At 36.1% G+C, this 19,352-nt stretch overlaps 1 protein-coding gene across 3 annotated transcripts; it reads left to right on the top strand.

Annotated features, from left to right (window-relative positions):
• Positions 5,858-16,523, top strand: LOC109842208 (protein REDUCED WALL ACETYLATION 1-like). 3 transcript variants are annotated; one of them, XM_020411114.1, is made up of 16 exons: positions 5,858-6,013; positions 6,934-7,025; positions 7,937-8,071; positions 8,156-8,212; positions 8,288-8,360; positions 11,072-11,230; positions 12,660-12,809; positions 12,930-13,185; positions 13,261-13,382; positions 13,604-13,690; positions 13,773-13,861; positions 13,964-14,026; positions 14,197-14,253; positions 14,854-14,950; positions 15,041-15,199; positions 16,136-16,523. In XM_020411114.1, the coding sequence occupies exons 1-16, from the start codon at positions 5,981-5,983 to the stop codon at positions 16,136-16,138; spliced, it is 1,632 nt and encodes a 543-aa protein (XP_020266703.1). In that variant the 5' UTR covers positions 5,858-5,980; the 3' UTR covers positions 16,139-16,523. The 3 variants fall into 3 exon arrangements, with proteins under 3 accessions (XP_020266703.1, XP_020266702.1, XP_020266701.1); XM_020411113.1 differs by having other exon boundaries at positions 7,934-8,071; XM_020411112.1 differs by having other exon boundaries at positions 7,931-8,071.

Raw genomic sequence — 19,352 nt, 5'->3', positions numbered from 1 at the left:
GCCGATCGACGATCGACGGGGGGGGAGATAAATTTTTTTTTTTTTTGAGAAGAGAGTGAAGGCAAATAATAATTAATAATAATCATCAGTTAAAAAGCACCGCCCACGCTCTTTTGCTTCGGGCTTATGTGTTGAATTTACTTATGTGCCCTTCCTTTCGTTTCAGGTGGCTTTCTATGGGTTTTCGAGCTGCTATCATTAAAAATTATTAACGTGTACACGACGTGGAGGGCATTTTAGTCAGCAAAAAAATTAGTTAAAGTTACTAGTTTGTCTTATCACGTTGTTAACACGTGAAACAAGATTTAACAAAAGTTCGCGAAAAAGGCGTGGACTAATGACGGAGATAATATTTGCATAAGTTTAAATACTTTCTTTGATATTTACTAATTACTGACTTCATATTAATAGTCTGGTCAAGTTCTCTTATATTACTGTTTTGATTTTCTACAGACGGTCGCTGCAAAACTTTTGTTGCAAATAGGCCCCTGTATGTAGTATTGCCCAATTGCGAATAGCACTCCTATAGTATTTGCCCAAACGCAATCGATAAGTAGATATTTATCCTCACCGATAAAACTACGAGAAGTCTATTTGCAATTGCGCGACACTCCGAGGGGTCTATTCACGGGTAACCCTTTAGAATTTATAAGAACATGACGGTTTGTATGACAACTCAATTAGTGTGACGAGCCTTAACTTTCAAACTACGTTCTAATTAGAAAACCAATCTATATCCAGCAAATGAACAATAACCTCCTAATAATGTTTAGCAAACCACAAAACAAAAAATATAAGGGTTTGACCACGTTTTTCATGTCATCCTTCTAATGCTTAAGTTAGTATCTAATCTTCTAAGGTTATTGTGTAACAGTGTAAGCACATAGAAAAAATTTGGAGATGGTCGTGTGCAGTTAATGTCTTACCTCCTTTTATTTCTCTCCGTTGCAAGAAAAAGTATACTAGTACGATGCACGTGCGTTAAACGTGGACTCAAGTTTTGATTAGAACTTTGAAGAAAAGTATGACGAAAGTTTTTAATGTTACATACGACAATATGTAAGTCTTGATTGTTCGTTATTTTTTAATATTAAAATAGTCGTCTCATTTGCTAAATAATTCTACATTTTAGCTAAGACTACACAGAGTAAATGCAAGCAACTCTATATACAACTATAAGCACTAATCTGCTCATTGCATCTGCTAGTTATATGTTCCCCACTTATTCTACTATCATTTATTCTTTTGAACACTGGGAAAAGTCATATTACTTTAACATGGCTTTTGAGGCCAATATTCTCAAGAATTTAGGATAGTTTAAATCCCGTAAAGACTATAAATTAAGTTTATTTAAAATTCTTACATCAAGTGATTATGAGTATCAAAGTATCTATGGATTGTAGACTTACTTGAGAGTAAAATGAATACACTGAAGTGATAATATAAAAAATGATGGGCAAGACAACGCGGCGCTTTTTTGCGGGCATGCAACTTGAAATAACCTTCATCAGCTTAAAAATTGTCATTTGGGGCATGTTACACCTTGTATACATTTGTAAATTTTTATATTTATGATAACAATAATTGTTATAGTCTGTCAAATAACTAAGTATTAAGCCCTTTGGGGAGGCCCACGTGTGTCCCGCTCCATGTCTGACCAGACGTATTCAATGACGGACAACTCACGATGCTCCTGTCGTCAAACCAATAGACCGATAACTTGTGTAGCCGATTAAAAATGTGATACTTGTCAACCTACCCATCAGATCAAGTCTACAAGCATTCACACTCGGCCTACCATTAAAGTCGACAACTTGAATAGCCGACTAAAAAGGCGGTATTTGCCGGCCCTCAGCCACACGAGTAGAGAGACAGTATTCCCTCAAACCCCCCGTCGCCAGCCGATTACTCTCACCTTAAATGCATTGTCAGAGTCATCATTGCTCTAACCCCCATAGTCTTTATGACTCATTGGACCTAGTTAGCTCTAAACATATGTTGCCACCCTCACATTAAATGCTTGGATGACTCACTCCTTTCAGCGACCGACACTTGCGAAGCAGGTGATGATCGAGTCACTAGTTGGACTCAACCAAAAGTACATATCTGTCCTTCTGATCTACTATAAAAAGGAGTTGTGCTGCCTAAGGTAATGGCTTCGGCTCCCATGCAATTCTAAGCAACTCTTTTCTACTCTTATTTTCCCACTCAGTCTCAAATTCTGACTTGATCGTTCGGAGGGCTGGAGAACCCAACTCCGGCCTCTCACGAGTTCTTCATGTGCAAGATAGAACGTCGGATTTCAGAACCAGCCACCTGAGGAAGTTTGAGGACCTTAACACCACCATAATCTACAAATAAACACCCTGTTCGATAACTAACATCGACAATAATAGATAATGATAATCTTATAAAAGAAAATTTTAAGAAAAATGACACAATCTGGTGGTCTAAATTGTTAGACATTGTGGAGAAAACTAATCGATATGAACTTCATTATATGCATAATTAAAGCTAGCAAATTTTAACGATTAGTTTAAAGAAACATGATCACATAACATTACCACCTAAATAGAAAACCTAACAAAATAAGTATATGCTCTCAATAAATAGAAATAACAATTCTAATAAAATAGCGTCAAATTTAAGTAGGCACGCTATTTCATCATATCTTAATTCTTAATTGTTTGACAATGAAAGGGTTGTAACCTAGAGAAACAACTTTGAAAGATTAAGTAACCAAAAGAGTAAAACTCATCTTCACATAGGGTGCAAGTATGAGCTATTAGTATTCCTAATTATAACATAAAGAATAATGTCAAAAGGTAGGCTCTTTAGATTCCATAACAATTGTTTTAATTGCCCCTTAAATAAACACTACAATTTAAATGTAACTCACGATTCAAGAATACATACTGCATGCACCAATGGCATTTTAAGTTGACACATTCATTGCAAAATGAAATGTGCAGTAGTATTAGTTTGACATATGCATTATATCAATTATCTATATATTATATGTGTACTATAATATTTTTATTTATTATATTGAGCGTGTAATTTATATGTATTGAATAAAAATGAGACTTTATATGCAATTAATTAAAGATAGAATTGAAAAATATCAAAATAAGAGGGGCAAAAAAGAATTTAAAAGTTTTAACACTTGAATCCTCTTTCATATGCGGTATAGATTTTTCACTGTAATAGATTTAGTTGTGATTTGGGGAAGATGACGGTAATGATACCAACTATCAAGATGAGATGCTCACGTCAGTCTTACTTTTATGTTGTTGCTTGCCTGACAACGTAATGTGATTGTAATTTTGCACATTTGTACAACTATCATGTTTTTGAGCTATGTAATTTTTCAGCATGTACATAAGTATGCTTGAGTTTACTATCTTGTTTATTTGGTTGTGATCTCTCTTGTTCGGATTGTGTGATTCGACCGCTTCCGCGCCGCGCACAACAGCGATGATCCATAAGCCCCCTTCAAACGGATCACTATGAGCTTTCAAAGTTAAATCAATAACCTTGTTAACATGCGGACCTAATTAAAAGAGTATAACTATTTTACATCAAAAAAAAAAAGAGTATAAGTTCTCCCTTCTTCCGAAGAAATAAAATAATAACGGTTTTTCTATAGAGTGTCAATGGGCATTCTATAAGAGAGGAGAGAGATAGAGAAATGAATTATGCACAGAAATTAATGCAAATCAGGGGGGGCCATGAGCTATTCATTTCTCTCTGGGGGCCATGAGCTATTCATTTCTCTCTATCTCTCTCCTCATAGAATGCCTATGAATACTCTATAGAAAAACCGATAAAATAATAGTTAGTAATAACAAGAAAAAAGAATGTTAACTTCTCCCTTCCCAAAGGGGCCGGGCTCAATCCAAGCTTTGAAACGGACATATAAGTATGACTACATGGCTCCGAACATGAGTGCGCTCTCTACGAAATAATCATTTCGCTGCAACTTGGATGCCGTTTACGCTGAACCACTTGATGCAGAAAACTTTTCATCAAGTACAAATAATAGCACCAAATAATGGATTTGGATCCTCTCCACTATAAAAAAAAATAGTGGAGAGATCACTACTTTTAATCACAATCATTGATTAATTAGTAAACAATTATGATACAATTTAAATCTAACACTTATCATACCCCGTGTATTGCACTCATTCCTAATTTGCACTAAAAAAAATCACAACCATCAACTAGATAATCAATGACTGTGATTATGTAGTGACATCCATTTTTTTTATAGTGAAGAGGATCTGAATCCCCAAATAATGGACATAAATAGTTTCCAAAAATGATTTGAATTTGGTGACGGATCGTTTACAAAACGAGATAATAAAAGTTCAATAGTGACGCTCTACAAATAAATCAAATAGCAAGCTAATAGAACACACACCGATAATATTAAAGCCGTAAAATCAATGTATGATATCGGTATGATTAGGGGCTGTTTGGTTCATTTTTTAACTTGGTGGAAAAGTTTTACACCGTCTCCACATCAGATTTTTCGTGGCCACGTAGGATATAAGCTTTCCGTCGGGTTTTTTCTCATCTTTGGTTCGCTAGGGTTGAAGAAGGGAAACTCGGTGAAAATCGCCGCCGTATCAGATTTTTTTCTCTTCCCCAATTCCTTCCTCAACCTCATGAAATCGACGAAAACTGCAGCTACGTCAGCTTTTTGCCATATAAACAAAAGTTTTTCCTTTTTTTCCATGCGAACCAAACACAAGAAAAATAAATACATTGGTTTCCCACCATTTTTTTTTTGTGCGAACCAAAGCGAAACAATTTATTTCTTGGAAAAGTTTGGAAAACTCAAAAATTGTGTTTTTGTACATGAAAATGCATTTCCCTATATCTAGGAAACGAATCAAACAGCTCCTTAGTAAACATTAATGCAAGTAGAAGTAGAATATTAATGGAAGTACCTAAACTTGGGCCAAACATCAAGAGACTCCCCCCGCTTATTGCTCAAATATCATCTAGATTTTTAATGTTCGGAAGTCATTATTCCCTTAGGGGGTGTTTGGTTGCACAATTTTATAGAAAATTTTTCTCAAAATATTTGAGAATGACAATTTTGTAATTAAATTTTTTTATAGTTTTTCGTAAACCGTGTTTGGTTCAAAAAATTTACAGAAATGTTTTCTGTAAAGTATAAAAAAGTAGCAAAATTTACAGAAATCAATTTCCTCTCAAAATGGGTGGAAATCACCTAGAAATCTGACAACACATTGACAATTTTCTATAAAATTAACATTTTTCTATAAATTTAGGGGGTGTTTGGTTCAATTTCTACAAATTATAGGAAATCTTGCTATTTTCTATAAAGATACGGGTGATTAAAAAAACAAGAAAACTAGTATTTTTTGACTTTTCAAAACTTTTCCTATAATTTTTTAAAAAATACGAGGAAATCATATTTTGGACGGAAAACATTTTAATTCCGTCATCAGTCCTCCAAGTGCTTTTCATAAACTTCACTAAAAATCTCGCTATAATTAACGAACTTCTCAAGTCAAAATCAGCACCGAAACAATCGCGGTGTTTTCCCTCGGTAGTTCGATCTGCATAGCACGGCCTCCTCTCTTTTTTTTTCAAGTCGAAGCAATCTCTTCATCAACCGACAGTGGCAGTTCCGTAAATACGAACCCTCACCCAATCTCACCCACTCCAATCAACCCCAACAAAAAGCACCTCGTTCTCCCACCCACAAAATCACCCTCTCCGGGGGCCCACGAACCTCTTCCTGGTGCGAAGGCGGGGTCCCAGGTATCCCCACCGCCACTCACACAGTCCCTTTAAATCTACACCTACGCGCTTCATTAATTCGCCTTCGCTAATCTCGAGTTGGTACAAATATATAATAATTCTTTCTTCATTTCTCCTTTTTAGATCTCACATGATCTTTCTCCAGATCTGATCCAGTTTCGAGCTGAGGCGATCGTCGATGGAGATCTCAGGGCCGCTCACACCGGGGCAGGTACTGGATTTCCCCGATTATTTGAAAAATTTCGATGCGATTTCGGTCTCGTTGAGCTCGCATTGCTTCGATTTGAGTGAGGGTGATAGATTTAGCTGAGAGTTTGAGGATTTGTGAACTGAAGCAGCGTTAGATTTCTAGCGGGATTGATGGTGAAACCAGGGGAGTTGAGCGAATTATTGATGCGCGTTTGTGAGGTTTATAGGGTTTATGAGGATCAAATGCGGTCCAGTGGCAATTTTGTAATTTTATTTCAGTAATTGATGGTAAATGCTCGTGATTATTTAGGTGTGAGCTGCTGCGATCGTCAAGTTAGTGAGGATTATCATGTTTTTGAGTCAAGATGTGATCGAAAATTGGCAACTGTGTAGTTCTTTTAGCGACTCGTGATGAATCTGATGTTTGTGTAGGTAATAAGTTTCTGATGCAAAATCGATGTTATGAGAAGAAGATTGGAAATTGGACTGTTATAGAGCTTTGTAGGATGACAACTAAAGAAAGGGCACCAAAGAAATGTCTAACGGATGAATGTGAATCGTGTGCTTGTTATATCTAATGACGTACGGAGAGCTGTGTTACTTAAAAATTTTCATGCTTTCGCTCGCGCTATAAATCTGATATAATTTTTTTGTCGTTCTGTAATGTTAGTGATATGAGAAGGGATAATTAATCGTCAGTGAGGTTTATAAGGTTTAAGAATGGTGTGTATTAGGTTTATAAGGCAAGTTGTAAATTTTGCAAATTTCGTTTGGCTAAGTAGAGAGTTTAATGACTTTTCTTTTGATGATTCAACTTATTAAATGTGGTTCACATATCCATCAAAATGGTTGACTCCATATTTTCTGAGCATCTGAAATCTGATGTTTGTCTATTGTGGAGCATCTAGTATATTGAAGCATTCATGTGTGAATTTACTGCAGGTGTCATTTATCCTTGGGTTCATCCCCTTACTAGCAGCATGGGCATACTCTGAGCTATTGGAATACAGGAAGAATTCAGCTGCTTTGAAAGGGTGAGCTGTATTATCTGTGAGAAATCCATTTTATGATAGCTCTCCACGTGTTGTATGCATTCTCCATATTTCTTATTCTAACTGCCTAACTTATTCAGAGCAATTCTAATTGATTCTTGATAGAGCAATTCTAGTTGTTGTACAATGTCTTTTTGATGCTTAAGTTACCTTAATATAAAGTTGATGTGAGAAAGGAAAATCATCCAATAAGAAAAAAGAGCTGAGCTGCTAGGCAGATGGTCTACAAAACCTCAAGGGAAAGTTGGTGTCTCTTTTACACCAATCAATTATCAGTCCATCAACTGATTCGATCTTCTCATCCTTTCCCATTCATCACTATTCAAGCCTTCTCCATAAAAAAATGTTCCCAGTATGGATGAAGAACTTAATGGGTGGGCTTTCCTAGCAACTATTGCCAAACTTTTTCATGCTGTCAGCTTAATGTTACTATACTCGGCTGGTGCCTATTTTGTAGTAAAGACACATATTGCTGAGTGGTGGTCTTGTAAAAAGGTCATAGAAGGGTAGTTAGATAGAAACCATTACCTTATAGTGTTTTTGTTTGTGCTCATGGGCCATGGCACCACGAAGCAACCTCAAAAAGCCCCTAGTGTATGAATGGGACTAAGTGATAGACTAGGAATATGATCTGTTATAGGGAAGCCCGTTCACTTAAGATACACATCGATATACCATTTAATGTTTCAGAAATGTAATGCATAGTTGTATTACATTTTAATGTTTTTTTATTCTCTCAACTAACTTGTTATGGTTCAAAGGCTGTACTTTTACACAAGAGCTTGTGGCGTTGCCACTTCCTTTATGATTGCACTTCATAATGGTTATAGATAAATATTTACTTGACTGTTTTTAATGGATTTGGACTAAATTTCTCCCTTGTTTAGCAGCAGACTTTCAGATGTAAATTTGGTTGAGTTAAACAATGCGCCAAATGATGAAGATGACAGAGTTAAGTTATTAGAGGGAGGTCTTCAGGCAACATCTCCTAGAGCTCATAATTCATCTACCTCTGGACAGCTTATCAGGTATAAAGCGTATGGTAATGTCCTTACTATGCTTACTAAGAAAGGTCCTCTTAACTATTGAGAGTGCTCATTATGACTTCTTAGATTATTCTCAATGGACGAGGCGTTCTTGTTAGAGAACCGATTGACACTAAGAGCCATGTAAGGAGCTTTAACTGATGATAATCCTTTAAGCTGCAACTATTCTGTCAAGTTATTTGGATTGTTGGCTTGCAGATCTGAATTCGGAGCTCATTTGGTCTTTTTTTACTTGTGTGATAGAACAAATCTATTTGGGCAATCGGAAAAGGTGATGTTTAATTTCCTAGCCAGAAGAAATCTATATTATCCTATGTATATTTAAAAAAGGTTTTCGTCTGTTCTGGTACATTGGCCAGGTGTAGTTGTGTCCATCATTTTCTCTTTGCAACTTTGGAAAGAGATAGTATAAGTGAAAAATCTATTGGAGAGAATAGTTGCTAAAACAAGTAATGCTGAGATGTTTGAGCACACAAAACAAAGGATAAAATATGAGAAGTTAGATAGACAAGATGAGGCAGTCATTTCAGATTGCTAGGACATGCAATGGAAAGTAACAAGTGCACCAGTTGGAAAAACATAGTTCATCTGAGAACAAGATGGGATAGAATTATTGTAGAAGGTCATACACAATGGAGAGTAATAAGTGTTCCAATTGGAAAGATAGGGCCATGCTTGAAGAGAGTGTCTAGGTCTAGCATCTGGTTTTAAGTAACAGAAAATGATATGACATGTAACCCACTGCATAAATTGCAAATAAAGGCTTTGTTGATGTTGCCGTCATGTTGTAGAAGAAAACAAGTAGGGTTTAAGCGAAAGACAACTTAACATGACAGAAAAACATTTCATATATCTAGGGTTTAAGAGGAAGACAACTTAACACGACAGAAAAACATTTCACATGTGTGATTAGATCTGAGCAAACTTCAACCTAAACTCATCGAACCACCCGATTTTTGACAATTCGGTTTGGTTTGTGGTTTGATTGGACAGTTCGGGTTAAAAAAAATTTCAACCCATTTTAACCTAATCGACTGAATACCCAAATTAAACTCTCTCATAAGTCATAATTATACCCTATATCCTCCTATATCTCTACATGCGAGACCCCCACACGCGATTGATTCCAATTGCAGCTCAATGCTAGCTGTTATCAACTCATCACAACACAAAAATAGGGAAAGGCATCCGTCAATACCAAAATCAAGCCATGTCCATGGCCTCCCTCCTCTCATGATGGCTATCGTAACCAACTTATTATCTAATTCAACATTTCATCCATAATTCTCTTTCTTTCTCATCTTTGTTTTTTCCATCAACCATCTTTGCCCATAGTGAGAGCCTCCCATTTCTAGGTTTTGACCATGATGGCTGTCTCTTTTCACTTGTTCATGGAGGCTATTGTAACCCGAAAGAACCAACCAAACTGAATGGTTCGGTTCAATTCAGTCTTCACTTTTTGGCTTGGTTCAGTTTCATCTAAAATGACGAAAACTGACCCGACTGACCATTTGTTCACCCTATATGTGACCCAACATTTGAGATGGATCTTCATTATTCATCCTTTTAATTGTACTAGAAAATAAAAATCTACAAGACTGCAATGACTGTGTAGAATTTTAAGCTTTCATTGCCATCTATGAACATTACTTTTTCTTAAAATTTATGTGATGTGTGATAGTTGTCAACTTGCCATTGCCACCTACATATGTCTAGGTGCTAACCTGTCACACCCCAAGCTACGAGCATGTTGGCATGATATAAGTTGGGGGACTCGCTTAGTGCAACACATTGTTTGACTCGATCTACTGCTAAAATTGGCTATAGCCAATGTTACACTTGTATCCCATGACCCGTCATTTATGAAAATTGGTCCATTCCAGTATCACGAGGTGATGTGCATCGTAGAAGTGGATCTTAAACACGTTAGTGCGGATTAGCACTTAGTCCCGTATAGCACTTCCATACTTTTTGGCTGGTTTGGCTGGTTAACTGCATGATATCATTTGTCATGCACTGGGCCTGTAAGCATATTGGCACGGTGTAACCCCATGGACCCATTGATAGTTGTCAACTTGCCATTGCCACCTACATATGTCTAGGTGCTAACCTGTCACACCCCAAGCCACGAGCATGTTGGCATGGTATAAGTTGGGGGACTCGCTTAGTGCAACACATTGTTTGAATCGATCCACTGCCAAAATTGGCTATAGCCAATGTTACACTTGTATCCCATGACCCGTCATTTATGAAAATTGGTCCATTCCAGTATCATGAGGTGATGTGCATCGTAGAAGTGGATCTTAAACATGTTAGTGCGGTTTAGCACTTAGTCCGGTATAGCACTTCCATACTTTTTGGCTCTGGTTAACTGCAGGATATCATTTGTCATGCCCTGGGCCCGCAAGCATATTGGCACGGTGTAACCCCATGGACCCATTGAGTGCAACATGTTGTTTGGCCTCAATCTAGTACCAAAAATGGCTAGCCAACGTTACACTTGAATCTTATGATTCATCATATAAATTCTCTGTATTCTCTTAGTTTTCCTAATGGGGGACTAAGTGGGGCATGGGCATCACATAACCTGGGTTCTCTGTCAGCTCAAACCATCTCAGAACCTGTTTTGATTCACTCCGTTCATATAAATTCTCTGTAAATTCTCTGTATTCTCTTAGTTTTCCTAATGGGGGACTAAGTGGGGCATGGGCATCACATAACCTGGGTGCTCTGTCAGCTCAAACCATCTCAGAACCTGTTTTGATTCTCTCCGTTCATATATTTTCTTCTTGTAGTCAATCTGCATACAGTTTAAACTCTCTGGTGCTTCTCTCTGGAATGTGACAATGGAGGAGGTTAATTTATGAATTTAAACATTATTATTTAGCCCTGCTGGAAAGATTTGTTTTGTTTCTGCAAGTATTTTGTTTGTATATTGTAAATATGTTTGTTTTGATTGCTCTTTCTTTTCCTTGTTTGCAGAGTTACAGCCGTGACCTTTTCCTTTTCCTCTACTTTCTTCTCATCATTGTAGCAGCAGTGACTTCTTTTAAAGTCCACAATGATAAGTCAGCATTCTCAGGAAAATCTATTCTTTATCTCAATAGGCACCAAACTGAGGAATGGAAAGGGTGGATGCAGGTTAGTTGGCTTCTGATATTAGCATCCTGCAAATTTGAGAAACCTACATTCTCTAGTACTGTTGCTATTCCTCATATCTGTAATTTAGACTCTCCAAGCTAATATAATGCAGGTGTTTTGTATGCTACCATGTGCAGTATTATTCACGCTATATACTATCACCGATTGATTTGTTTGATATTCCATGGTCTTATCTGCTGTCTGGTATTCTCTTCTGTTTTCCCGCTGATCGATGATATATTTGGATAGATAGAAATGAGGGAGGAGAACCTTAGATTACTGGAGTAATCCCCAGGCATGTTTCGTATCCTTCCACCACAAACCAGTCAATTATCAAGGACAATTCCCATTAGGGTGCCTCCATTTTGGAAGGACTAGATCAAACTCAATAAGCCTCTTAGGAGAGGTTTAACCATCTAACCTTTTTCTTCCAGGTGTCACTAGATAGTTCCTGATATTATCAAGGAAACTCCCACTGGGATGCCTACGTTTTCGAAGGATTGATTCAAGCTCAATCAACTACTTAGGAACATAAGGTGTAAGCGTCTAAAACCTTTTGCTCAAGCTGTCAGTAGATAGTTTTGATACTTGATTTGAATGTCCTCGATTCCCTTTTCATTGCACTTGCAATCACATTGTTCTTATGGATGTTGGGACTTGTGGATGTTGGGACTTGGGAGTACACCAATTGCATCATGGCTTTACCTTTGGCTTTAAGCACTGCAAATGAAATTTTAAAGTATTAAAAAGCCTGGAAGAAAAGAGAATAGTTAACTCCTCCCTTGATTATTTGTATTATATGTTGATACTATTATAATAAAAGATCCTTTGTGAATATATATTCAATAAAACCCTCCCTCAAGCTGAGAGTATATATAATTACATTATCAACTTGTTGTCATTAAGCTGAGCACAAGGCTTACCAAGTGTTTTGGTGAGAAAATTTGCTAACTGGTAATTGCTCTTGTCTCGATTTTCTCTTCTACTGCCATATCTGGTAGGAGATGGTTCGTGTCTACTGCCATATCTGATAGGAGATGGTTCATATCTTTCGTATATACTAGTTCACATATATCCATGTAAAAGTTTTCCTTTAGCACCTGCTTGAATTTAAGATGTCTTGAACAGGAACTATGATTAATACCTAGTTTTCATACCTTGGAAAAGGGAGTTTTTGCTTAATAGTTGTGTTTTTGACAGTACGTTTCAAAAATAGAAAGTTAGCTCTTTTGTGCGGGGAAAGATCCCATCAATTTGAGTGGGTCTGTTTAATTTAACTTCGAGGAATCTTGTTGACATTCTCTTCTCAATATAGATGTACGTAATTATTTGTTACAAATTTCCATACTATACACCTGTGCTGCCAGGAAAACATAATTTGTGATAATTAATTCTAGCAAATTAAACTTGAATGCCTTCACCTATACAGGTACTGTTTCTAATGTACCACTATTTCAGTGCTAAAGAGCTCTATAATGCAATCCGTGTCTTTATCGCTGCATATGTCTGGATGACTGGGTTTGGGAACTTCTCTTATTATTATGTCCGAAAGGATTTCAGCGTTGCACGTTTTGCGCAGGTAGAGTACGTCAGCATTCTCATTTTTGTGTTAGCATGTGGTTCCAAGTCCTGTTCATGATTTCTTCTTCTTCTTCTTACTTTAAGCGTACCCTTTCTTACAGTTTGTCTTGTTGAATAGATGATGTGGCGTCTCAATTTCTTCGTAGCATTTTGCTGCATCGTCCTTAATAACGATTACATGTTATATTACATATGTCCCATGCACACCCTTTTCACCCTTATGGTCTATGGTGCACTGGGAATTTTAAATAAACACAACGAACATGGTTCGGTCATTGCAATAAAGTTTGCTGCCTGCTTTCTAGTGGTTATTTTCATGTGGGAGGTCCCTAAAGTTTTTGAAATTATGTGGAGCCCGTTCACATTCCTTCTAGGTTAGTACCATTCTAAAGTTACTACTTACATTTGATCTCTCTCATGCACTACTTATTGAAGTTAATCTTGCTCAGGTTACAGTGATCCAGATCCCTCAAAACCACCATTTCCTCGCTTGCATGAATGGCACTTCAGATCAGGACTTGACCGATATATATGGATAGTGGGAATGATATATGCTTACTATCATCCAACTGTAAGTTCTATTTTGTTTTGATAAATTTTTCATTACTAGGAAGTTTATTGCAGTCTATTGCAATAATATGTGAACTTTATATTTAATGTTCCATGCTGAATCTGGAGGTATAAGTTTACCCTTTACTTACAATCTTCAGTCTTGCGCTTGTTTCAATTTTCAGTGTTATCTTCTCTGTTCTATATCACTACTACTGTAATCAAGATGTTAGTTTTATACAGGTTGAGAAGTGGATGGAGAAACTTGAAGAAGCAGAAGCAAGGATAAGAATATCAATCAAAACATGTGTTGTGACAATCTCTATGGTGGTAAGTTCACTAAATCTACGTTTTCCTCTTGTAGTTTGTGATTCATCTATCCAATCGTTAAATCTCTCGCATCTAATTTCAGGTGGGATTACTGTGGTATGAATACATTTATAAGTTGGACAAGGTTACCTACAACAAATATCATCCATATACATCTTGGATTCCGATAACGTATGCATAATACATTATTGCTTTATGCAGCAGCAAGTTGTTACTTGAAATTACTGACTCCTTTTCCCCCCTTTTTTCAATGTGTGTACTTTGGGTAGACAGTGTTTACATCTGCCTGCGAAACTTCACTCAGAAGTTCCGTAATTGCTCCCTTACCCTCTTCGCGTAAGTGGTTTTTCCCTCCTATTTCTTCATTCTACTTTTACATTCATCAATCAGCTTTCCGTTGTGTCTACTGATTATGTCATCCTATTAGATTTGACATATCTACCTTCAAATTATTATACATCTCCAGCTTTTGGTAATTCTAAGAAATGTTCTGTTCACTTGATCAGTTGGCTTGGAAAGATTACTCTGGAGACATATATATCACAGATCCACATCTGGCTCAGGTAATCACACATTCGTTACTAAATGATTTATATGAGCTCAGGTATGTCCAGAAAGACTAGTTCTTTCAACTCGTGATTTCAAGTCATTGTGCAATATGTGCATCTGGAGTTAAATTAGAGGCCAACCTTAACAGGAATGGTGCTATCTCACGTAACATTGACATGATCCACCTATTCCTATGCTGGGTATTTCCCATTCCAACCTTTCTCAGACTACTGATGTTGATGTTAGGTACTGGATTGCAATTGTATCTACTTTTCTAAACGAAGTAGATAGTGATTTATGACTCTGTCATGAATTATCAACTTCTCTAAATCAGATAGTGATTTATGACTCGCGCATGAATTAGGCAACATATTTGTTCCTATGCTGGGTTTTTGTTTATTTTTACCAGTCCCAATAGGCCATAATAAAGACCCCCACCCCCCCCCCCCAAATAAATAAATAAATAAATAAATAAATAAATAAATAAAAGGAAACCTACCCACCCACACACACAATGGAGACTTGGAGAGCCAAAACAGGATAACCCATACACATTTAATTCTCACAAGGTTGTCTAACATATGGCTAGAAGTACTAAATTATAGAACTTGCAGGTCAGCAGTGCCTAATGGACAGCCTCGATGGCTGTTGTCTCTCATCCCCAAGTACCCATTGCTGAATTTTATGCTCGTTACTGCCATATACATTTTGGTGAGTAACCTTCGTGTTGCATGCAGGTTTAATCATCAACAAGCATATGGATAGAGACATGCTGAATTTTCACTTTAATTAACAATGCAGGTTTCACACAGAATATTTGAACTGACGAACACGCTGAAGATAGCATTTGTGCCTAGTAGAGACAACAAACGCCTGAGGAATAACATGATTACAGCAGCTGTTTCCGCGATTGTCTTATACTCCTTGGCCTTTGTGTTCCTCAGTGTTCCAAGAATGCTGGTACGCCTTTGTTATCGATATACTAAATGTTTCATCCTAGAAAGTGCTAACTAGACATCATCCTAAACAAGAACAGTTATGTATGGACTCGACCACTGGGCAGAGACTTAGCTATTTGACCTCTTTAACTATGCATTTCAGACTTTTATAGAGCATTACGTAAAAGATTGCTTCAAATCCTTATAGAGCCTGGATAATATTCAAAGTATCTGTAGAAAAAGAATGTGAAGAGAGGAGATCATTAAATTATATTAACTGAATTAGACCAATGAAGAAAAAAACGAGTAAGGTATGGATGAAATGTGTACCAGAGTCTCATACACATTGATGTCCAAGAGTTCTAGATACTCATACTAAGATATTTAAAGTTATCTTAATTCTAACCATGCTAAATACGTTTATATAATACAGTTTCTGCTGAAGTTTTGTATTATGGCCTTCTGTGGTATGGAACTACGGATTATAGAAACTGTTCAATATTGTAAGAAAGGTTTATACATTATTATTTTTGTTAGTACGCATATGCATCCACAGTCCCAGGAGTATTTAGTATTACTGCATTAGTAAGATACATCACTATGTAAGTTAAAGTAATCTGAAATAACAAGATTACAAGGAAATTTAATTTTTTTAATGTTGTGTTTTCGTACTGCATGATGTAAAGTGGAAATATCTGTTCAACTCATTCCATTTTAAGTGAAAGAATAAGGATAAGTGGTCTACCACACATCAAAGTGAGAATATCAGAGATGGGTACATAATGTTGATTTCATTTGCCACCGACTTATTCGTGGGGTTTTACCTAATGCTGGTTGTTTTAAAGCGATGATGCGAACTCAGTACGCTGCCGATCTTCAGGCTTAGCTGACATCTATTCTTTTGCCAAAGTCTTTCAATTGCCCTCTTCTCATTGTTTTCTCCTTTCATCACATGCAGTAGCAACCGCATCAATGATGAATTTGAAGATGGAGGTTAGGAAGCCCAACCCGAGGCAATAGCGACAGGAAAATACAGTTTATGCTACAGGAGAACGTTCACGGTAAAAGGAGAGTAGGAGGTATTTCGGTGAGTGTCATGTGTTTTTTCCCCAAATATCGAATCCAATTTTATCTGTACATACAAAGGGTACACCCCTTTTTGTTTGAATCATGTAAACATCATTGGAACCTTAATACGACGACCACAAATTTCCAAGCAAAGCAACATTCATGATTTTTTCTGTTCTTCCTCTGCCTGTAACAGTACTGTTTTCGACTTGTAATTCGCTCTTACGGCAAAAGCTGTAATAAACTGTTTGATTGCGTAATATCTTATTTTTTTGCAACTTCCGACCAAATGTGGAACTCTCTGTTGGGTAATCTCGACTTGAAATAACTTTGAACTCATAATATCTCTGTTGGGTAATCCCAAATTTGATGCTTGCAATGCCCATTAATCCTCAAAGTTAATATTTTTAAATTAAATATATTGTGATAGCTATTCTATTCCACTTACATTATTTCTCTACGACAAGAGAGAAATTTGTAATGTCCAACAATTACTAAGAGACATTTTCATCATTAATATACGCAATTTTTTCTATCAAGGATTAAAAAAATAAGATAAATCTTCTATCTTTTGTGTTGTCAACAATGTCAGTTTGACTTGAAGGGTTCATGCGCCTTAAATAAATATAATATTAAAATATTTAGTTATATAAAATTATTTTTTTCATAGATTATGTTTATAAATTGTTTAATATTATTTTAAAATATTTTTATAAATTATTATTTTATATATTATATTATTATTTACCAATATATATTTTTTTATCTTCATAAAATAATATATTATATTATTTGTATATGTGTATGTCTATATATAACCATCAAACTTATATACACTCAATTTTATACAACTAACATATAAATTTAAAAATAATTGCAAAAAAAGAAAACAAAAGTGCGAAAAATCTTACAAATGCTCGCATATATAACTTAGAATGAAATTGTTTTTGACCCTAACGAATTAAAATATGAAATCAACTAAAGTATGAAGGAGTAAAAATGAGAAGGAATAAAATAAAATATGAAGTGATAAAGAGGAATTATATAAAATGTTTTGAAATTTAAAATAAATTACAAATTAGATCTCTAGTGAGGCTGTAAGTTTTACAGAATGATATTGTTACCATTATTTTGAGGAGAGAAATTGACATATATATAGATAAAATTACAACCCATGTTAGAAAATAACGAGAGATTGGGGGGGCATCCAAGGAATTGAAGAGAATATATACCCAATTTCATACAATTACAAAATACAAAGAAAAAAAAATTAACATGGGCATGCGTTAGAAGTTTTGCATTGAATAAATGAGTAATGATCAACAAAAAGTAGTTGAAAGAGTAATTGCAATAAAGTCTACAATTTTGAGGATAGTGAATGTTAGTCTTTACATCAGAAGTTCAAAACAAAAGTGCGAAAAATCTTACCAATGCTCGTATATATAACTTAGAATGAAATTGTTTTAGACCCTAACAAATTAAAATATGAAATCAACTAAAGTATGAAGGAGTAAAAATGAGAAGGAATAAAATAAAATATGAAGTGATAAAGAGGAATTATATAAAATGTTTTAAAATTTAAAATAAATTACAAATTAGATCTCCAGTGAGGCTTTAAGTTTTACAAAATGATATTGTTACCATGATTTTGAGGAGAGAAATCGACACATAGAGAGATAAAATTACAACCCATGTTAGAAAATAACGAGAGATTGGGGGGGCATCCAAGGAATTGAAGAGAATATATACCCAATTTCATACAATTACAAAATACAAAGAAAAAAAATTAACATGGGCACGCCTTAGAAGTTTTGCATTGAATAAATGAGCAATGATCAACAAAAGTAGTTGAAAGAGTAATTGCAATAAAGTCTACAATTTTGAGGATAATGAATGTTAGTCTTTACATTAGAAGTTCAAAACAAAAGTGCGAAAAATCTTACCAATGCTCGTATATATAACTTAGAATGAAATTGTTTTAGACCCTAACAAATTAAAATATAAAATCAACTAAAGTATGAAGGAGTAAAAATGAGAAGGAATAAAATAAAATATGAAGTGATAAAGATGAATTATATAAAATGTTTTGAAATTTAAAATAAATTACAAATTAGATCTCCAGTGAGGCTGTAAGTTTTACAGAATGATCTTGTTACCATGATTTTGAGGAGAGAAATCGACACATAGAGAGATAAAATTACAACCCATGTTAGAAAATAACGAGAGATTGGGGGGGCGCGTCAAAAGTTGGTTTTGTTATGGAATTCTTTATATCTTCGGTCGATTACAACAAATTCAAAGAAATAGTCTTTTTATAAGACCTCTTTTACACAACAAAATTAAAAATTACAACTCTTGAGAAACAAACGCAGGATCGTTGTTTGGATCGCTGCTTGCGTGGGATCTTTGCCTGTGCCGGGAGCGCTTTGACTCGTGGACCACCGAATCACGGATTCTGATTGAACCATGAGGGGTTTAATGATTCTTCCTTCGTTTATCGAAGTAAGAATTTGAAGTGAATATCTTATCGATGTAAGTAACACGATTTCACTCTTCTAAAAGATGCAGTCAGAGCAGATCTCAGGTAAATCGGCCAGCAAGCTTCTTGGAGGATGCTGTTGTGAAGAAGGAGGACTCTCTTTCTTGTTTCTATTCCGCACCAAACGTCAAGGCCTGCATTGCTCCCTTAAGATCTGGCCGTTCCCCCCCCTTTATTTGTGTCAGGGAGGTATTTATTAGGGTAACAATGCAAATAACAGTTGAAAAAGAGAAAGCGAAATAATACCGATAGCGAACTATTCTTATTGGCCGTTGCACCTCAGTCTACACGCCGCGGCTATTGGCGCGGCATTGTGTGACTGCCACGGCTATTGTGGCAGGTGAATGCCGCGGCAAGGGGTGTTACGCCAGCAGTCCATTCGTGCCTAACCGTTCCCAACGAGCCTTAACGATCACCTTTTCGTGGTAGTTAAGACTGCTTTGTCCGACTCGCACACGTTCTATCTCTGATATGCCGCGCTTGAGCGTGGGCCGTTCAATAATCATTCATCGTATAACTGGTCTTGTACCGTCACATGTGACCCGACGGGCACTCTCTATAAAACCGC

The sequence above is a fragment of the Asparagus officinalis genome, chromosome 5 (genome assembly GCF_001876935.1).
Source record: "Asparagus officinalis chromosome 5, Aspof.V1, whole genome shotgun sequence".
Taxonomy (NCBI): domain Eukaryota; kingdom Viridiplantae; phylum Streptophyta; class Magnoliopsida; order Asparagales; family Asparagaceae; genus Asparagus; species Asparagus officinalis.
Note: the sequence above shows the minus strand (reverse complement) of the source record. Positions and strands in the feature narration are given on the sequence as shown.